The sequence below is a fragment of the Pelodiscus sinensis genome, chromosome 2 (assembly GCF_049634645.1).
Source record: "Pelodiscus sinensis isolate JC-2024 chromosome 2, ASM4963464v1, whole genome shotgun sequence".
NCBI classification, from domain to species: Eukaryota; Metazoa; Chordata; order Testudines; family Trionychidae; genus Pelodiscus; species Pelodiscus sinensis.
Window position 1 is genome coordinate 71,634,840 of NC_134712.1, and position 16,973 is coordinate 71,651,812.

Consider the following 16,973-nt stretch of genomic DNA (forward strand, 5'->3'; position numbering starts at 1 on the left):
GGGTACGTCTACACTACAGCGCTAGTTCGAACTAACTTAGTTCGAATTAGTTAATTCGAACTAAGCTAATTCGAACTAACGCGTCTAGAACTAAAAACTAGTTCGAATTAGCGTTTTGCTAATTCGAACTAGCAAGTCCACATTGAGTGGACTCTGAACAGGGCTTAAGGATGGCCAGAAGCAGTGCCAGCAGGGCATAAGAGGAGGACTTAGAGCATGGAGATGCTGTCTCAGGCTAGCCGAGGGCTGCGCTTAAAGGGTCCCGACCCCCACCCCGGACACACAGTTCTAAGGGGTGCCCCGCTTGCAAAGAAGTTCTGGCTTGGAGTGCCCGGAGTACCCACACTGGGCACATCACACCACTCGGCCATCAGCCCGGCTGCACTTGCCGCAGGCTGCCATCTGGGGAGAGGCGGCAATTGGGGGGCTGCAGGAGAGCTTCCACCCCCAGAAGCCCGCAGAGCCAGCCCAGTCCTCCCCATCGGGGGCTCGTACCCCATTCCTCCCTCACCTCCTTCCACTTACCCTTCCCTAGCCCCCCTTCTTATTGATGTACAAAATAAAGATAACGTTTCTTCCAACATTGACTCTGTCTTTATTGAACAAAACTGGGGGAGACTGGGAAAAGGAGGTGGGAGAGGGGAAGAGAAAGGCTGGGAGAGAGGAGGGCAACTAACATGATCAGGGATTGGGAACAGGTCCCAGATGAAGAAAGGCTACAGAGACTGGGACTTTTCAGCTTAGAAAAGAGGAGACGGAGGGGGGACAGGATAGAGGTCTCTAAAAGCAGGGGTTGGGTGGAGAGGGTGCATTCAGAAAAGTTCTTCCTGAGTTCCCATAAAGAAGGACTAGAGGACACCAAAGGAAAGGAATGGGTAGCAGGCTTCAAACTAGTAAGAGAAAGTTGTTGTTGTTGTTCACAAAGCAAATAGTTAACCTGCGGAACTCCTTGCTGCAGGAGGTTGTGAAGGCTACAACTGGAACAGAGTTTAAAGGGAAGTGAGATCAAGTCATGGAGGTTGGGTCCATGGAGTAGTCTTAGCCAGGGGGTAGGAGTGGTGTCCCTGCCCAAAGTTTGTGGAAGGCTGGAGAGGGATGGCACGAGACAAATGGCTTGGTCACTGTCTTCGGTCCATCCCCTCCAGGGTCCCTAGGGTTGGCTGCTGTTGGCAGACAGGCTACTGGGCTAGATGGACCTTTGGTCTGACCCAGGACGGCCATTGTAAGCTCAGGGCTCAGGGTCGGGGGTCTCAGTGGACCCCCTTGATTTTCATGCACACCTGCTCCTGGGTGGCCAGGCTGGCAGCTCTCCTGCCCTAGACGGCCACTTTCCTGTGCCTAGTGCGGAGATCGTGGACGAGGTCCACGATGTCCGCACTAGCCCAGGAAGGTGCCCGCCTCTTGCGGTCCAGGGTAAGCTCCTGGGAGCCGCCAGCCTGGTCCCGGGAAGAGGTGGTGGGCTGGGGGACATTGGGTGGGTGGCTCTGTGCCGTGCCAGGTGCAGGGTCTGCCGGCTGGGTGCTGGCCAGCCCGTGCCCCTTTAAGGGGTCCGGGGCCGGGAGGGGGGCATAGAGTTTCCCTGGTGTTGGCCAGAGTGGCCACCAGGGAAACCTGGGGAGGGCTAGCCTCCCACTAGTTCGAATTAAGGGACTACACACCCCTTAATTCGAACTAGCTAGTTCGAACTAGGCTTAATCCTCGTAAAATGAGGTTTACCTAGTTCGAACTAAGCGCTCCGCTAGTTCGATTCAAATTCGAACTAGCGGAGCGCTAGTGTAGCGCCTATTAAAGTTAGTTCGAACTAACGTCTGTTAGTTCGAACTAACTTTGTAGTGTAGACATACCCTAAGCTAGGGGGAGAGGTAGATACACTGGAGGGCAGGGATAGGGTCCAGAGTGACCTGAACAGATTAGAGGATTGGGCCAAAAGAAATCTGATGAGGTTCAACAAGGACAAATGTAGAGTCCTGCACTTGGGATGGAAGAATCCCAAGCATTGTTACAGGCTGGGGACCGAATGGCTAAATAGCAGTTCTGCAGAAAAGGACCTGGGGATTACAATGGATGAGAAGCTGGATATGAGTCAACAGTGTGTCTTTGTAGCCAAGAGGGCTAATGGCATATTAGGGTGCATTAGGAGGAGCATTGCCAGCAGATCCAGAAAAGTGATAATTCCCCTTTATTCAGCTCTGGTAAGGCCACATCTGGAGTACTGTGTCCAGTTCTAGCCTTCCCACTATACAAAGGATGTGGTCGCATTGGAGACGGTTCAGTGGAGGGTGACCAAAATGATTAGGGGACTGAAGTACATGACCTATGAGGAGAGACTAAGGGATTTGGTTTGTTTAGTCTTCGGAAGAGAAGAGTGAGGGGGGATTTGATAGCAGCCTTCAACTTCCTGAAGGGAGGTTCCAAAGAGAATGGAGAAAGGCTGTTCATAGTAGTGATGGATGGCAGAACAAGGAGCAATGGTATCAAGTTAACAGTGGGAGAGGTCTAGGTTGGATATTAGGAAAAACTATTTCACTAGGAGAGTGGTGAAGCACTGGAATGGGTCACCTAGGGTACGTCTAGACTACAGGCTTCTGTCGACAGAAGTTTTGTCGACAGATACTGTCGACAAAACTTCTGTCGACAAAGAGCGTCTAGACTACATTGAGTTCTGTCGACAAAGCAAGCTGCTTTGTCGACATGGTCGTGTGGACGCAAAGGACAGTTTACATGCAATAACACCTTCTGTCAACAGAAACTCTGTCGACAGAAGGCGTTATGCCTCGTAGAATGAGGTTTACCAGCGTCGACAAAACTGCTGAGTTCTGTCGACGTTATGTCGACAGAACTCAGCGGTAGTGTGGACACAGGTATAGTTTTGTCGACAAAAGTCCACTTTTGTCGACAAAACCCTGTAGTCTAGACACACCCCTAGGGAGGTGGTGGAATCTCTATCCCTAGAGGTTTTTGAGTCTCAGCTTGACAAAGCCTTGGCTGGGATGATTTAGTTGGGATTGGTCCTGCCTTGGGCAGGGGGCTGGACTTGATGACCTCCTGAGATCTCTTCCAGCTCTATGATTCTATACCCTAAGTCTGAAAAACAGGATGGATCGTGTTTAACAATGTTATAAACAAGTTAGGCAAGGAAACAAAGTTGCCCAAATGATTAATGTATGATGTTTTCTTAAAAGTTTCAGCTTCAGGAGTCATATGAGCATTCAGGACACTCCATTTTTTAAAGCAGCTGTCTAGCCTCATAATTGGGGATGGGGGGAAGAAAAAGCCACTTAGAACCACAAACCTTAAAACCTCAAGAACCTGAGGGCAAATAAAAAGGAATCAATAAATGTATTTCCTAAAACCTCATGATTTTTAAACCAATCTATTGAAATTTTGGGAGATAGGAGCTAGCTCTTGAGTTTTGATCACTTGGAGTGGCAGTATTACTGTGACAGTTTCAAATCAATTCTGCTTCAGTATGGTAATGATAACAATTGCTTTTCTTGGAGCATCAAATTTTAGTCACACTTTTTGGTGTTTGGAAAGGCTGTACATGGGCAGCACAGCAGGCAAGGGAAGGAAACAAACATGCAGAGTGACAAGTGGGTGATACAAAGAGTTTGTGTGCCAAATGCTTAACAGAGAGAGATGTATGATAACATATTTAGTGCTTGCACAGTATAGTGCTTTGCAGCCCTATACTTCCAAGTACAGTCCTGCAAATCTGTGCATATCCATAGCTTATATATGCAGATACAGATACAAATTTTGGAGCCATACAGGGCTCTAAGTGCCTTATAGATAGGTCAGTATCATTATCCCCAGATTTGCAGAGGAGGAGGGTGCTGGGAGAGCCACCCACAAGGGCTAGGAGGGGGCATGTGGTGGACACCTCACTTGGTGATAAAAATGTTGGCAGGGCAAGGTAATACCCCCACTCCTCCAGTGCTACCACGAGTCACCCATGCCCAGATGAAAAACGTGAGTGCCCCAGAGGTCGGTGACAGAGCTGGGAAGAGAACCCAGGAGTTGTGCCTACACTGGCGCAGGAAACACAGAGGAATTTGGGGCCCTACGTTGTGTTGGCCTCCTCCAGCCATTCCTGATTGCATCCCGCAGCCCCAGCTCCCCCCAGCAGCCAAACAAGGTGGGTGGACAGAGTCAGTGCTGCAGCCCCAGCCCACAAGTGTCAGGCTCAGACAGAGGAAGGGAGGCTCAGCGCAGTGTCATGCAGCCAAAGAGGCCGCTCCCCGTGGGTCAGCGCTCAGGGACATAGGGCAGGGCAGGGCGGGGCGTCACCTCCTGGCGTGGGGGGTAAGGGAGGATTTGCAGGCACTCCCGAGCTGTCCACTCACGTGGGGGAGGGGAGGGGAGGGTGTTGCCGTTGCCAGGAAACGGTTCTAACGGACTCCGCGAGGAGAATGCAATGCCAGCAACCGCCACGCGGGGCATGGGGAATCGTCTGCTCCCTTCCCCGGAGAGAGCGGGGCGGCGTTGCCCTGCTGTTGGGCGGACTCAGCCCATGAGTAAGGGCAAGTGGGGCACGGAAGGGGGGAGGGACTGGAGCTCTAGGGGCTGGTGGCTGAGGACGGGGCAGCAGCTTGTGACCAGCTTTCTGCGTGGGCGGGGGGCTTGGCTGGGCGGTGCCCAGCGTCCAGGTTGCTGCCAAGGATGACTCCCCGCACCACCTCCCTCTCTCCTAGACAGCCTGCTTCCGCCTCATACCCCCGCCCCATTGCTGTGTCCTGCCCTCAGCGCAGTGCCTGCCCTATTGCTTCTCCCCGAGCTCTGCATGAACCCCCCCATCCCGTCCCCTGGCCAGGCTCCGCTCCCCCTGCCGCCCACTGCTACTGCCAGCCCTGTACGCCCATCCTCCCCCTGCTGGACAGCCCTGTCCAGGTCCCACCGCCTCTGCCCTGCCTTCACCGCACCTGAGCCCCTCTTTGGATCAGGCTCTGCACCATGCCCACTGCTCTGACCTGGCTCTGCATCCCCTCATTCCCCTCCTGTGATTCTCTGAGCCCCATTCCTGGTTAGAAAAATGAATGTAGAGATAGTGGAGGTTAGGTCTGAAGTGCTTCTCATGCCTGGTGTGCGGACACAGGGCTTCCTTAGTGCAGGTCAGTGGGAGAGGAGAAACAGGGCACGGCTGGCAGCAATGGCAGAGCACTGCTTGGGGGGTGGACTTAGATCTCCAGCTCTTACAGACCTGGGAAGACAGATCAGCCCCCCCCCCCCCGTCCCCCCTAGAAAAAGCATCTGAGTGTGAATGTCTTCTCTGGAAGGAATTGGAAGCCCCAGGGCTTCTGTTGCCTGGGGGTTCTGTGGACTGTGTAACATTTTTCTTGATTTGGGTGGGACAGAGCACTTCCCTCCTTTAGTTTGGTACCTGGGTTCATTTGCCTTTAGTAGTTGCTTGAGTTTGGGGGTCTTTCATACCAAATACACATTTGTAAAAGTATATTGTTGGCAATCCTAAACCCAAACCTTTATCTTCATTTTGTATTTAAGATCTACTCTTACTATGATTTAAAGGGACTCAAATGTTCTAATACATTATTTTATTCATTTTTATGGTTTGCCTATCATATAGGAGCTAGGGTAAGCATAGAAGTAAAAAGGTTTTTTTTTTTTTTACTGAAAAAAACCCCATAGGCACCAGGACCAAATTAGGATATTGCATAATTTTACATAACACTCCTAGATTTCTGGACCTTTTGCCTTAAAATGTATGTGCACAAAACAATTTATATTGACTATTGATAACAGTACGATTCTTTTAAGCTCAGCATACTTTACTTCCTAAGAGATTGTTTACACAAAATGTGTACTACTTTAATGATCTTGATATAATTAACACATTATTATTATACTGGTAAATTTACCAGTATACAGACATGTTTATAGTTACTGTCACACAGGAAGAAGACTGAGGATTATAATTGGAAAACCATATTGATTTTATAAAAAAAATCAAACCCCTAAGTGGCATATTTATGATAAAAAATGATGTATACACCAGGCTTAAATACTGAACTTGTTTTATTGTGTCTGAACTGTGTTGTCTTTGTTTGATTTAGTATACCGGCCCGTTGTGGCATTGTCTGTTTCTTTGCATAGTGCCAAAGAAACAGACTGATTCATAGTCTGATTCATTCTCAAACCAAGTACAATTATGTAGAACTCTATAAACCTAGCAATTTAAAAACAATCTTCTTTTCCTGTGTTTGTAGTGGTATGTGTTAAATTCATACTATACAATTTTGGGGATGTTTTCAATCAACTATCCAAAGTGCTTTCATTTGAATTAGTGATGTAAAATCTCAGTTAGTCAGTTAACTGTTAAACATAAGGTTAACTTAGCGTTTAACTGGTTAGCCGACTAAGTGGGATCCAAGCTGGAGACCACTCCAGCCTACAGGTCTCCTGCTCCCAGCCCTGTGCTGGGGCTGCTTGCCAGCTCTCAGCCCCTGTGTGGGGATTGGGGCTGCCAACAACTCACAACCCTCACAGGAGCAGCCTCTGTCCATGGTGGACAGGGCTCCCTGTGGACAGAGGCTGCTCTGGGTGCTGGTGCAGCCACTGCCTAGAGGTTGCCTGAGTTTCCCATGGACTAGAGCCTGCTCTGGATGAGAGCAGGTCCTGTCCCTGGTGGGCCTCCTGCTTGGCTGAAGCAGTCCCCTGCCCACAGCAGGCGGCAAGCTGCTTCTTCCCCCAGGCTACATCTACATTGCGAGTTTTTGCAGCAGAAAGTATGCTAATAAGAGATTCATTAGCATAAGTCGTGATCTCATTACCATATATTCTGCCATTTCTTTTTGCGCAAGGTGTTTTTGTGCAAAAAGAAGCCGTGTAGTCGCTTCCGTTTTGCACAAAACCCCCATTTTGCGCAAGATTCTTATGCCTCTCCTGCAGTTTTTGCAAAAAACGGAAGTGGCTACACTGCCTTGTATAATGGCACTAACACCTCCTTATCCCTACTGGAAATACCTCGCCTAATACATCCCAAGACCGTATTAGCCTTTTTCACGGCCATGTCACAATGGCAGCTCATAGTCATCCTATAATCAACCAGGACTCCGAGGTCCTTCTCCTCCATTACTTCCAACTGATGTGTCCCCAGCTTATAACTACAATTCTTGTTATTAATCCCTAAATGCATAACCTTACCCTTCTCACTATTAAATTTCATCCTATTGCTATCACTCCAATTTACAAGGTCATCCAGATCTTCCTGTATGATATCCCGATCCTTTTCTTAATTGGAAATACCCAACTTTGTGTCATCCGCAAATTTTATCAGGACACTTCCACTTTTGGTGCCAAGGTCAGCAATAAAAAGATTAAATAAAATTGGCCCCAAAACTGATCCCTGAGGAACTCCGCTAGTAACCTTCCTCCAACCTGACAGTTCACCTTTCAGTATGACCCGCTGTAGTCTCCCCTTTAACCAGTTGCTTATCCACCTCTCAACTTTCATATTAATCCCTGTCTTTTCCAATTTAACCAATAATTCCCCATGTGGTATCAAATGCCTTACTAAAGTTGAGGCAACCAACTCTCCCCAACAATACTGGTATCTTCATAAAAGAGAAATATGGACTCTATTTAAGCCATATTATTTTTCAAAAGAACTGTTTTTGTTTGAATTACAAACATACTTTTTTAGACCTAAATCCTGCAGATTTGTGCAGGTGTTTAACTTAAAGTTCAGTAGGGTGATTTATCTATTTAATTAGACTATTCTTATATTTAAAGTTAACCAAGTTAGTGTTTGCAGGATTAGTGTATTATAATAAAATCTTGCTTAATAGAATAAATAGATCTTTAAAGATTTCCTTTCATTGACTTTTGAGGGACAACTTTTAACCTTTCATCACTCCATAATAAAGCCAGTTTGTGAGTAGAAGCTGCTTTTAGCAAATTATAACATCACATATACTCCTTGAATCAACTTAAAACATCAGCTGAAAACACTAACAATGTATTGAATATGAAAAAAAATTATAAGATTAAAATGAAAGATTAGTTGTTTTTAGTCTTGTGGTGCAGTTTATTGCTGATTTGGGGTTTTCTGGCATGTGTGCCATTTGGTCGGGAGGCTCGTTTCCCTACTGTGGCAGGATACTGTCTTCTGCCTCCCCTCTCTAGCCAAGATGGAGTGAGAGGAACACAGGTAGTTTTCTTTACTCTTCTTCCCTATATTCTGCACTGCTATTTCAAAGCTCCTGCACAGGTAGGAAGCTCATCTAATTGGTGGGAACAGGGACATCTGGCTAAGCAGCAACAGCTGCATGCTTGAATTGAGAAGCTACCAGAGCCAGAGCAGGGGGAGATATTTATAAGGAAATATTGAGGTAGGGAGAGGAAGGAAGGAGTAATTGGCTGGGAGATGTTGGAGGGGAGTTTAGAGAGCCTTCTCTGTGTCCAGGGGAGAAGAAACCAAAATTCAGCACTCTCAAGCCTCCTGGGCTAGGGTGGTAAGGGACTGACTGCATGGGGTAGGTAGGGAAAAGAGGGGGTAGGTGGGTGCTAGCATTGGGGTGAAGTGGAGGCAAGGGAAGTTTGTGCTATATGCTGTTTGTGCCTGCAAGTTTTAGAAGCAGGATTGAGTAGATTGCACAGGGCTAGGTAGTAAAAAGAGAGTGGGTGGGTGAGTGTTGGCATTGGGGTGAGGTGGAAGTGGAGAGTTTGTTTTTGCTGTGTGTCCTAGGGTGAGGGGGTGGAGAGTTTGTACTTCTGTATCCTGTAACTCCTAGCTAGGCTGCTGGTGCCTGCAAGTCTGAGAAGCAGGATTTTATCCTAGCTCCTGGCTAGGCTGGGAGAAGCAGATTGCATAGGAGTAGGTGGGGGAGAAAGAGGGGATGGATGGATGCTAGCATCTGTGTACAATCATGGAGGCAGGGTGAAGTTTGTTGGGGTGTCCTAACTCACTTATTGCATTCAGATGGCAGGCCTCTCTGTCTGGATTGGAGGGTGGGTGGGGAAGAAGGCTGCGTGGTATGTGTGTGTGCTAGGAGGACACTTGCATGATTTCATTTCAAATGAAGTTTATGTAGGTGTTAATGGCTTAAGCTTTAAGGTAAGAGAGAAAAAATATTTTAACAGAATTTTTTGGAGTGTTGCAGATATCTAAAATTCTCCTGTTAATGATTTTTTTAAATCCTGTGTTACTAATTAATACTTGGTAAATTGTTTTGCTTTAAGGTCAGATATCTTTTTGATGGGTAGATTTCTGACTCTTATGAGTCCAAAGTAGTAAATACTAGGTGTGGTACTAGTTGTTTTGTAGGATTAAACCTTATTTGCAAGCTGTTTGAAACATTCATCTGTCCACAAATTCTGAAGCCATGTATTAATTTGTTTTTGGGCTTCTAGACTGAGTTGGTGAGAACACACAAGGTGAAAGTTTCAAACCAGGAGAACTTTTATCTCTTTTTAAAGCATGGATCCTAAACATTTCCCAGAGAAACTGTATGAGCCTTAGTGAATGAATCTTACTCTCCTTTCCAGTGTCAGTAAATAGTATTTGCAAGCAGAGCATACAATATTTCTGGTTGACTCAAAGTTGTTTAGCATCTTAAAGTTGAGCTATGTGTGGATAATATGCATTTTAGTGAGTTGTTAGAAGGGAGGAGGATGATACGTGTACTCCAGTGGTTCTGTTAATTTTCTTTTGTCTGATTTCATATTAAATGTAAGCATTGCTCCTTGTTAATTATCCTGTGTGTGAATATAAACACTTTTTGTTGGTGCACATTCACACACTACCTCAGTATTGGTGTTGCACATAAGAAATGTCAACCTTCCCAAGGATAGAAAATGTTAGAAGGAACACTGCTCTTCAGTGACCAATTTAGAGGAGGGGAGAATTGCAGGTTCATCGAGGCTCATCAAGAAGAACAAAAGGACTGTCTGGCCAAGGGGGATGGTACAGGAGCAGGCTACCTCATTCTCCTCTTCACAGTTTGGACCATAAGACATAATGGTGAGCAATAATATTTGCGGGGGGGAGGAGGGTCACTTCCCAAATATTGATAGGCAGTCAGGGGCTGGCTCCACCTGAAAGGGGTGTGGCCTAGGGTGGAAAGTGTGTTCCCTCTAGGTGCTTTAACAGTGAATGACTTAGGTGAGTGCACAATCTCCAGGCCTCTATTGGTCTGGGATAGAGGAGTGATAGGGCAGCCATGGGTTAGGTCAAATGACTTGGTGGGCCAAATGTGGCCTGTGAGCCATATGTTGCCCACCTGTGATTTAGAGGGAGGGTGGATAAAAAATAAAATCAGATTTTATTTAAATTGGATTTTTATTTTTTAAATCACCAATATTAAATTTCTCATGTAAAAATAACAGTTACGTTTCATTACAAACATGCTACTCATAGTTTCATAAAAATAAATTAATGGATCTAGTTTTTCCTGCCTAACTACCAGATCTTGCTGCTTGAAAGTTCTGGGCTTTCAATAGCTATTTCTCCGCAGACTAAAAGGTAACATGTGCAAAGAAAGACACAAGCTGGATAGAATTTTTTTTGTACTGCACTTTTGTGCTGGTGGATGTTGGCCAAGCACGGCAGAGGAGTTAGTTAAGATATTGTCTTAACACAGAGACTAAATATATATATTAAAAAAAAAAGACAGAGGGAACATAGAAAGGAATAGTGGAGTGAATTGGAAAGAAAAAGGGAAAACATTATTCAGCACACACACAGAGCTTCCTATATTCCCCCATATTTTTCCCACAGAAAAACTGCCTGGGTGTAAGAGAGACCCTGTCTGGGAATAATTCGTTGTCAGGGTAAAAAAGGAAAATGCGTCAAGTGTAAGCAGTGGAAGAAGATGATGCAGGGGCTAGTTTCAAGAAAGAAAAAACATAAGAAAAACTGCTTTGCTTATTGAGTGAAAATGATATGGATATTGCTGAATGAATCAACTAGTTAGTAACTTAATGTATTGCAAAGTGAATTATTTATTCTTAAAGACTCTCCATGTCTTTTAGTATTAGTGTGATTTGACTAGTAAATTCCCAAGTTTTTGCCATGTTGTATAGTACTAGGGAAAAAAATTAACTAAACTAATCCTTATGGCTTGTTTAGTTAGCTTCTAAACCTGGTTAACTATCACCCAAGTATACAATACAGAAATCTGAAGTGAGAAATATAGAATTGCCAGTTGCCACTGAGTATCATTTTATTTCATACTAAAAGATTTACCAATGTTGCTTGGGTCCTTAATTCAATTAATTCTTGTTTTTCTTAATTTAAACCATTGCTCTGGGGTGGGGCTAGGGACAAGGGGTCCAGTATGACGGCTGTTCCAGGGAGAGGGAACTGCAACTTGGGGCCAGGTGAAAAGTGCCTCTCTATAAGGCATGTCTATATTAGGACATTATTAGGAAATAAGTAAAATTGACATAACTCCTGATTTAACAAAATTGAAATAGCGTGCCCTCACTATGGGGACACATCTAGTAATTTGTGCCTGTGTGACAACAGAAGATGGGGTTGCATATCTTTCAGAAACAATTGATACAGTGGGAAATGCCTATACAATAGGATATCTAAAAGAAATGACAGTGAAAGCTGTAATAAACTGAACAAAAATTCAGCTTTCATGTGTGCAGTTTTTTTCACAGACACTATTGCAAACATGACAAAGATGAGAAGATACTTAGAAGAAGAAACAGAAGGATGCTCCTTAATGATATATGGCTGCAGTGCCCATTTATTGCATCTTTTAGCCAAAGAATTAACTTCATCTTCTCCAGAAATAAAAGAAAATCATGTTGAAGTCCAACATACTTCCATAGCAACCATTTTGCTTCAGCTTCACTCAAGAGAGCAGGAGGATCCAAACAAATTCTCTCTCAATGTTTGATAATATTATGTGATTGATTCTTTTAAACAATTTATTAAGAATTGGCCTATTCTCATACAATTTTATGAGCCATGATTAAATAAGTGGAAGTATATCATCCAAACTATTTAGAATTGGATTAAAGAGGAATGTAGAGGACATGTATTTATCCTTTGTAACTTGACTCAGTTTCTACTTTTTGTAAGACTCCTTTTGATCATTCAAAATCTCCTTTTTAAGATAGGCTGTTCTCTTTCTATGCTTCCTTTCTTTCCTATGCAGTAGAACTGTTTGCTCTTGTGCCCTTAATAATGTCTCTTTGAAAGACTGTCAACTATCTTAAATTGTTTTTCCTCTTAGGCTTGCTTCCCCCTACCCATTCCCTGAGTTTACTAAAGTCTGCCTTCTTGAAATTCATTGACTTATTTTGCTGTGTGCCTTCCTACCATTCCTTAGCATTATGAACTCTATAATTTCATGATTACTTTCACCCAACCTGCCTTCCACTTTCAAATTGTCAACCAATTCCTTCCTGTTTGTTAAAGTCAAATCTAGAACAACCTCCCTCCTAAGTAGCCCTTCTCCTTCTGAAACAAAACTTTGTCTTGTGGATAATCTGTGTCTTGTGTTATTTTTCCCAACAGCTGTCTGGTAGTCAAAGTGGCCCATCACCACCAATGTCCTGTACTTTGCATGATTTTGTTAGTTTAAAGAAAACTTCATCCACCACTTCTTCCCAGTTAGGTGGTCTGTGGTAGACCCCTACCATTATATCACCCTTGTATTGTACCTCTTTTACCCTTATGCAGAGACTCTCAACAAGTCTGTCTCCTATTTCCATTTCAACCTCAGTCCAAGTATATACATTTTTAATATATTGGGCAACACCTTCTCCCTCTTTTCCTGCGTGCCCTTCCTGAGCAAGCTGTACCCTTCTGTACCAATATTTTGGCCATGTGTATTATCCCACCAAGTCTCTGATGCAAACTGTCATAATTGAGTTTGTTTACTAGCATTTCAAGTTCTTAATTATTTTCCACACTTCTCATATTAGAATGCAGGCAAGATACTGATTTGATTTTTGCCTCTTCTCCCCCCCCCCCCCACCCCCAGTTATGTCTTTGGCTTTTCTTTTATCCTTGTTATTACAGGCCATGCTCCCCCTCAATTTCTGATTGATCTCCCAGGCCTCCAGGATGAATCTGTCTCTGCATCGGGTGGAAGGCTCGAAGAAAACACCCTCTGCACTCTTAAACTCCTAAACCTGTGCCCCTGGAGCCCTGTAGTGTATGTGTTTAGCTATATTATACTAGCACTTGTATACTAATTTTACAGTGTGTGAGATAATGGACATAGCTCTTTCTGTTCTCCCCTCTGCTAGCCAAAGACACTTCCTCCAAGATTAATCTGTGTACACCAATACAAACAAATTCCATCTTGCTCCTGCTGTATTAGATAAATTAATAGGTGGCACCCTAAGGGGCTGCCTGTTATCTTCTGCATGTTGGTTCACTCAAAATATTTCTAGCCATCATGTGGTCATCTTGACCTTATTCTTAAGTGGGGTCAGCAAGTTCCTGTTGTCTTTGGGAATTGTTTGGTATCAAGGTATTCTGGTGCCACCTTTCTGGAATATATTTGCATATATGTTCTCATGACTAGTACTACTTAGGAATGAGTGTTTCTTTAATATAAACCCTTTTTTCCTGATTCTGTGAGCAGGTCCTGTCTAGCTTACAACCTGACTCTGTCAACATTGACCACTACTTTAGCCCAGACCTCTGATACAAAACTCTGTTTCGGGTCTTCCTCCTATTACACCTTTCACTCCTTTTTTCTTCAGCTTGTCTGTGTGTTTTTTTTGTTTTGTTTTTGTTTTTGTTTTTGTTTTTTTATTCCTTATATCACTACGTGGACTTACTAAGAATTAGAGTTGCCAGATACTTTCCCAAAAAATACCGAACGTGGCTGGGGAAGAACTGGGTGAGTAAAAATAAAACAAATGGGGTGGGGGAGGACCAAAGTTGTTGAACCCAAAAAAAAAAAAACCCCACCAAAAAAAGGTCACTGTGCCTTTAAATCTCAGCGCTCCACACTCCTCGCTCCCTCTGCCCCCGCCAGAGGCAGCAGGAGGAATGTCCCAAGTGGTCTTCTGTGCAAGACAAACAGAGAATACCGGACATTTTACATGTCCAGTATTTTCTGTTTATTTTACTGATCAGAGGCCGCGGATACTAGACTGTCTGGGCCAATAGCGGGTACCTGGCAACCCTAATATACATACCACTTTTAGATCACAACATTAGTTATAAATAGGGAAATATTTTTTGTGCAAGCCTGATCTGTTCTCCATATCAATGTGAATTTTGCCATTAACTTTAGTGGAAGGAGGATCAAGCCATAGTACTTACTGTCCTCAATTATAACACTTTTTTTGTTTAAAGTTTTAGGATTCAGAGTGAAGGTTATTACAGCCCTTATTTCACTGTTCTGGTGCTCCCAGGCATTTAAAAACCTAGCTCTTTATCCTGCAAAGGACTGTTTCTTCTGAATCACATCTCCATTGACTTTTGTTGAACTTTTCAAGAAACTAAGGATCCACACTTCTAGATTCCTTTGTGAGAACAAGGCTATAGTTTTATATTAATATGCTAATAAAGTGAAATCAATTTTACTCATTTTTAAATAAATAAAGCTAAATATGAATCAATAGTTTGATACTGTTGCAAAAAACCAAATATGATTATGGGATGCATTAACAGGAGTGTTGTGAGCAAAACAAGGGAAGTCATTCTTCCACTCTACTCTGTGCTGATAAGGCCTCAGTTGGAGTTTTGTGTCCAGTTCTGTACACCATATTTCAAGAAAGATTTGGAGAAGGTCTAGAGAAGAGCAACAAAAATTATTAAAGATCTAGAAAACATGAGCTATGAGGCAAGGCTGAAGGAACTGGGCTTGTTTAATGTGGAAAAGAGAATGGTGCGAGGGTATATAATAATGGTTTTCGGGTATCTAAAATGGTGTCATGGGCGGGGATTGTTCTCATTGGCTTCTAATGATAGGACAAGAAGCAAGCCCTTACTGCAGTAAGGGAGGTTTAGGTTGGACATTAGGAAAAACGTCCTAACTGTCAGGGTGGTTAAACTCTGGAATAAATTACCTAGGAAAGTTGTGGAATCTCTAGCACTAGAGATATTTAAGAGCAGGTTAGACAGACATCTATTAGGGATGATCTAGACCAGTGGTTCCCAAACTTTTTGGCATCACATCCCTTTTTTGATTTTTGAGAAACCCAGAAACTCTCACGCTTCCCCCCCCCCCCCCCCCAAAAGCAAAACTTTTTGAGCAAGAAAAAGGAACTGACCGGAGCTGAAAAACAAATATAGCAGCAAAACTTGTTGGGCTCGTCTACACTGGCCCCTTTTCCGGAAGGGGCATGTAAATTTCACCAGTCGTCGTAGGGAAATCCGCGGGGGATTTAAATATCCCCCGCGGCATTTAAATAAAAATGTCCGCCGCTTTTTTCCGGCTTTTAAAAAAGCCGGAAAAGAGCGTCTAGACTGGCCCCGATCCTCCGGAAAAAGTGCCCCCGATCCTCCGGAAAAAGTGCCCTTATTCAAAGTAGGAATAAGACCCTCCGGAAAAGGGCACTTTTTCCGGAGGATCGGGGCCAGTCTAGACGCTCTTTTCCGGCTTTTTTAAAAGCCGGAAAAAAGCGGCGGACATTTTTATTTAAATGCCGCGGGGGATATTTAAATCCCCCGCGGATTTCCCTACGACGACTGGTGAAATTTACATGCCCCTTCCGGAAAAGGGGCCAGTGTAGACGTAGCCGTTGAGTTTAAAAAAAAAAAAAAATTGGCCCTTTAAGAGCAGAGAAGGCATTGCCCTTTTAAGGCAGTCATTTTGAAGTCTGCCCCAGCCCAGGCAGATAGATGAACCGGGCTCTTTCTCATGGGGGAAGGATTGGTGGGGGAGGGGGGCAGGCTGGTCGCCTTGCACCCCACCTGGAATTTCTTCATGCCTTCTCAGTTTGGGAGCCCATGATATAGACGGTGCTTGGTCCTGCAGTGAGGGGAGGGGATTAGACTTGATGATCTCTGGAGGTCCCTTCCGGTTCTTGTATTCTAGCCTGAAACCTAGGTGAGGGGTGAAGGGAGTGGTGCAGATAGTATAGAATGTGTGAAGTTAAATGTTTGTTTGCACAGTATGGAAGAATTTCATTTTCATGTTTCTTGTTTTCTTTCATGCAAATTTACATCTATGTGTATTTTTAATAGAATGACTATTTAATGTTAATGTAATTTTAAAATGTTTTTGATGCATAGTTTCTTGAAAGTAGGGCCCATTTTTGCCTGGAACTGGGATAATTCAGTGAAAATTATCTGGTTTTACTTACATCTATTATAATCAAGGTTTTATGAGATTTTCCCCAAAAGTATGGGTTCATTTTTTGGTTAATAGTGAAATGCAAAACTATTCAAATTTTAAATTTTGTATTTGTTTAATACTTAGCATATTGTGATCAACATTCTATGATTAATACCATTAGGAAATCATTGCATTTGCTTTGATAGCGAGAACTTGAGCAATATTTATTTGTATGTAACCTAGAAGATTTATTGGGAGTTGCCTATGTCCTTGTGGAGGGTCAGGGTTGGGGGCTGTAGGATGCAACAGTCAGGACAGGTGTCTAGGAGGTGTGGGGGACATAGGGCAGGAGATGGCAGTTGCAGGACTTAGGGCAGAGGATAGAGGGTGCAGGGCATGGGACCTAGGGCAGGTGGTGGGAGGATTGAGGGAAGGGGTGGAGGTGCAAGCGTCAAGACAGGAGGTTTGGGGCTCAGGATAGGGGTGTGTGCAGAGATCAGGGCAGGTGTGGGGGACTCAGCTAGGTAGGGGGCTCAGGGAAGGGGATTGGGAGCTGGGGGTGGGAGGGCTTCCTGGGGCCAGCCATGATGACAAGGATGGCACTGCTCCAACTGCAGCTACTTCTGGGGTGCTGGGTTTTGCTCCCCTGATGGCTCTTCAGGAGGGGAGAGGCAGGGCTGGCATGTCAAGCCCTGGCCTCTGGTTTCCCCTTGTAGTTGGGGCTGGCAGCTCCTCCCAGGGGACAGGGGCTGGTCT

At 44.4% G+C, this 16,973-nt stretch overlaps 1 protein-coding gene across 1 annotated transcript in view; it reads left to right on the forward strand.

Moving 5' to 3' along the window:
- The first annotated feature begins 4,378 nt into the window (after positions 1 to 4,378).
- CCDC178 (coiled-coil domain containing 178) overlaps positions 4,379 to 16,973 on the forward strand; it is a 367,301-nt gene continuing 354,706 nt past the window's right edge. Inside the window, exon 1 of the mRNA XM_075920758.1 lies at positions 4,379 to 4,517. Coding sequence (XP_075776873.1) covers positions 4,418 to 4,517 — 100 coding nt within the window. The 5' untranslated portion in view covers positions 4,379 to 4,417. The remainder of the gene's footprint in view (positions 4,518 to 16,973) is intronic.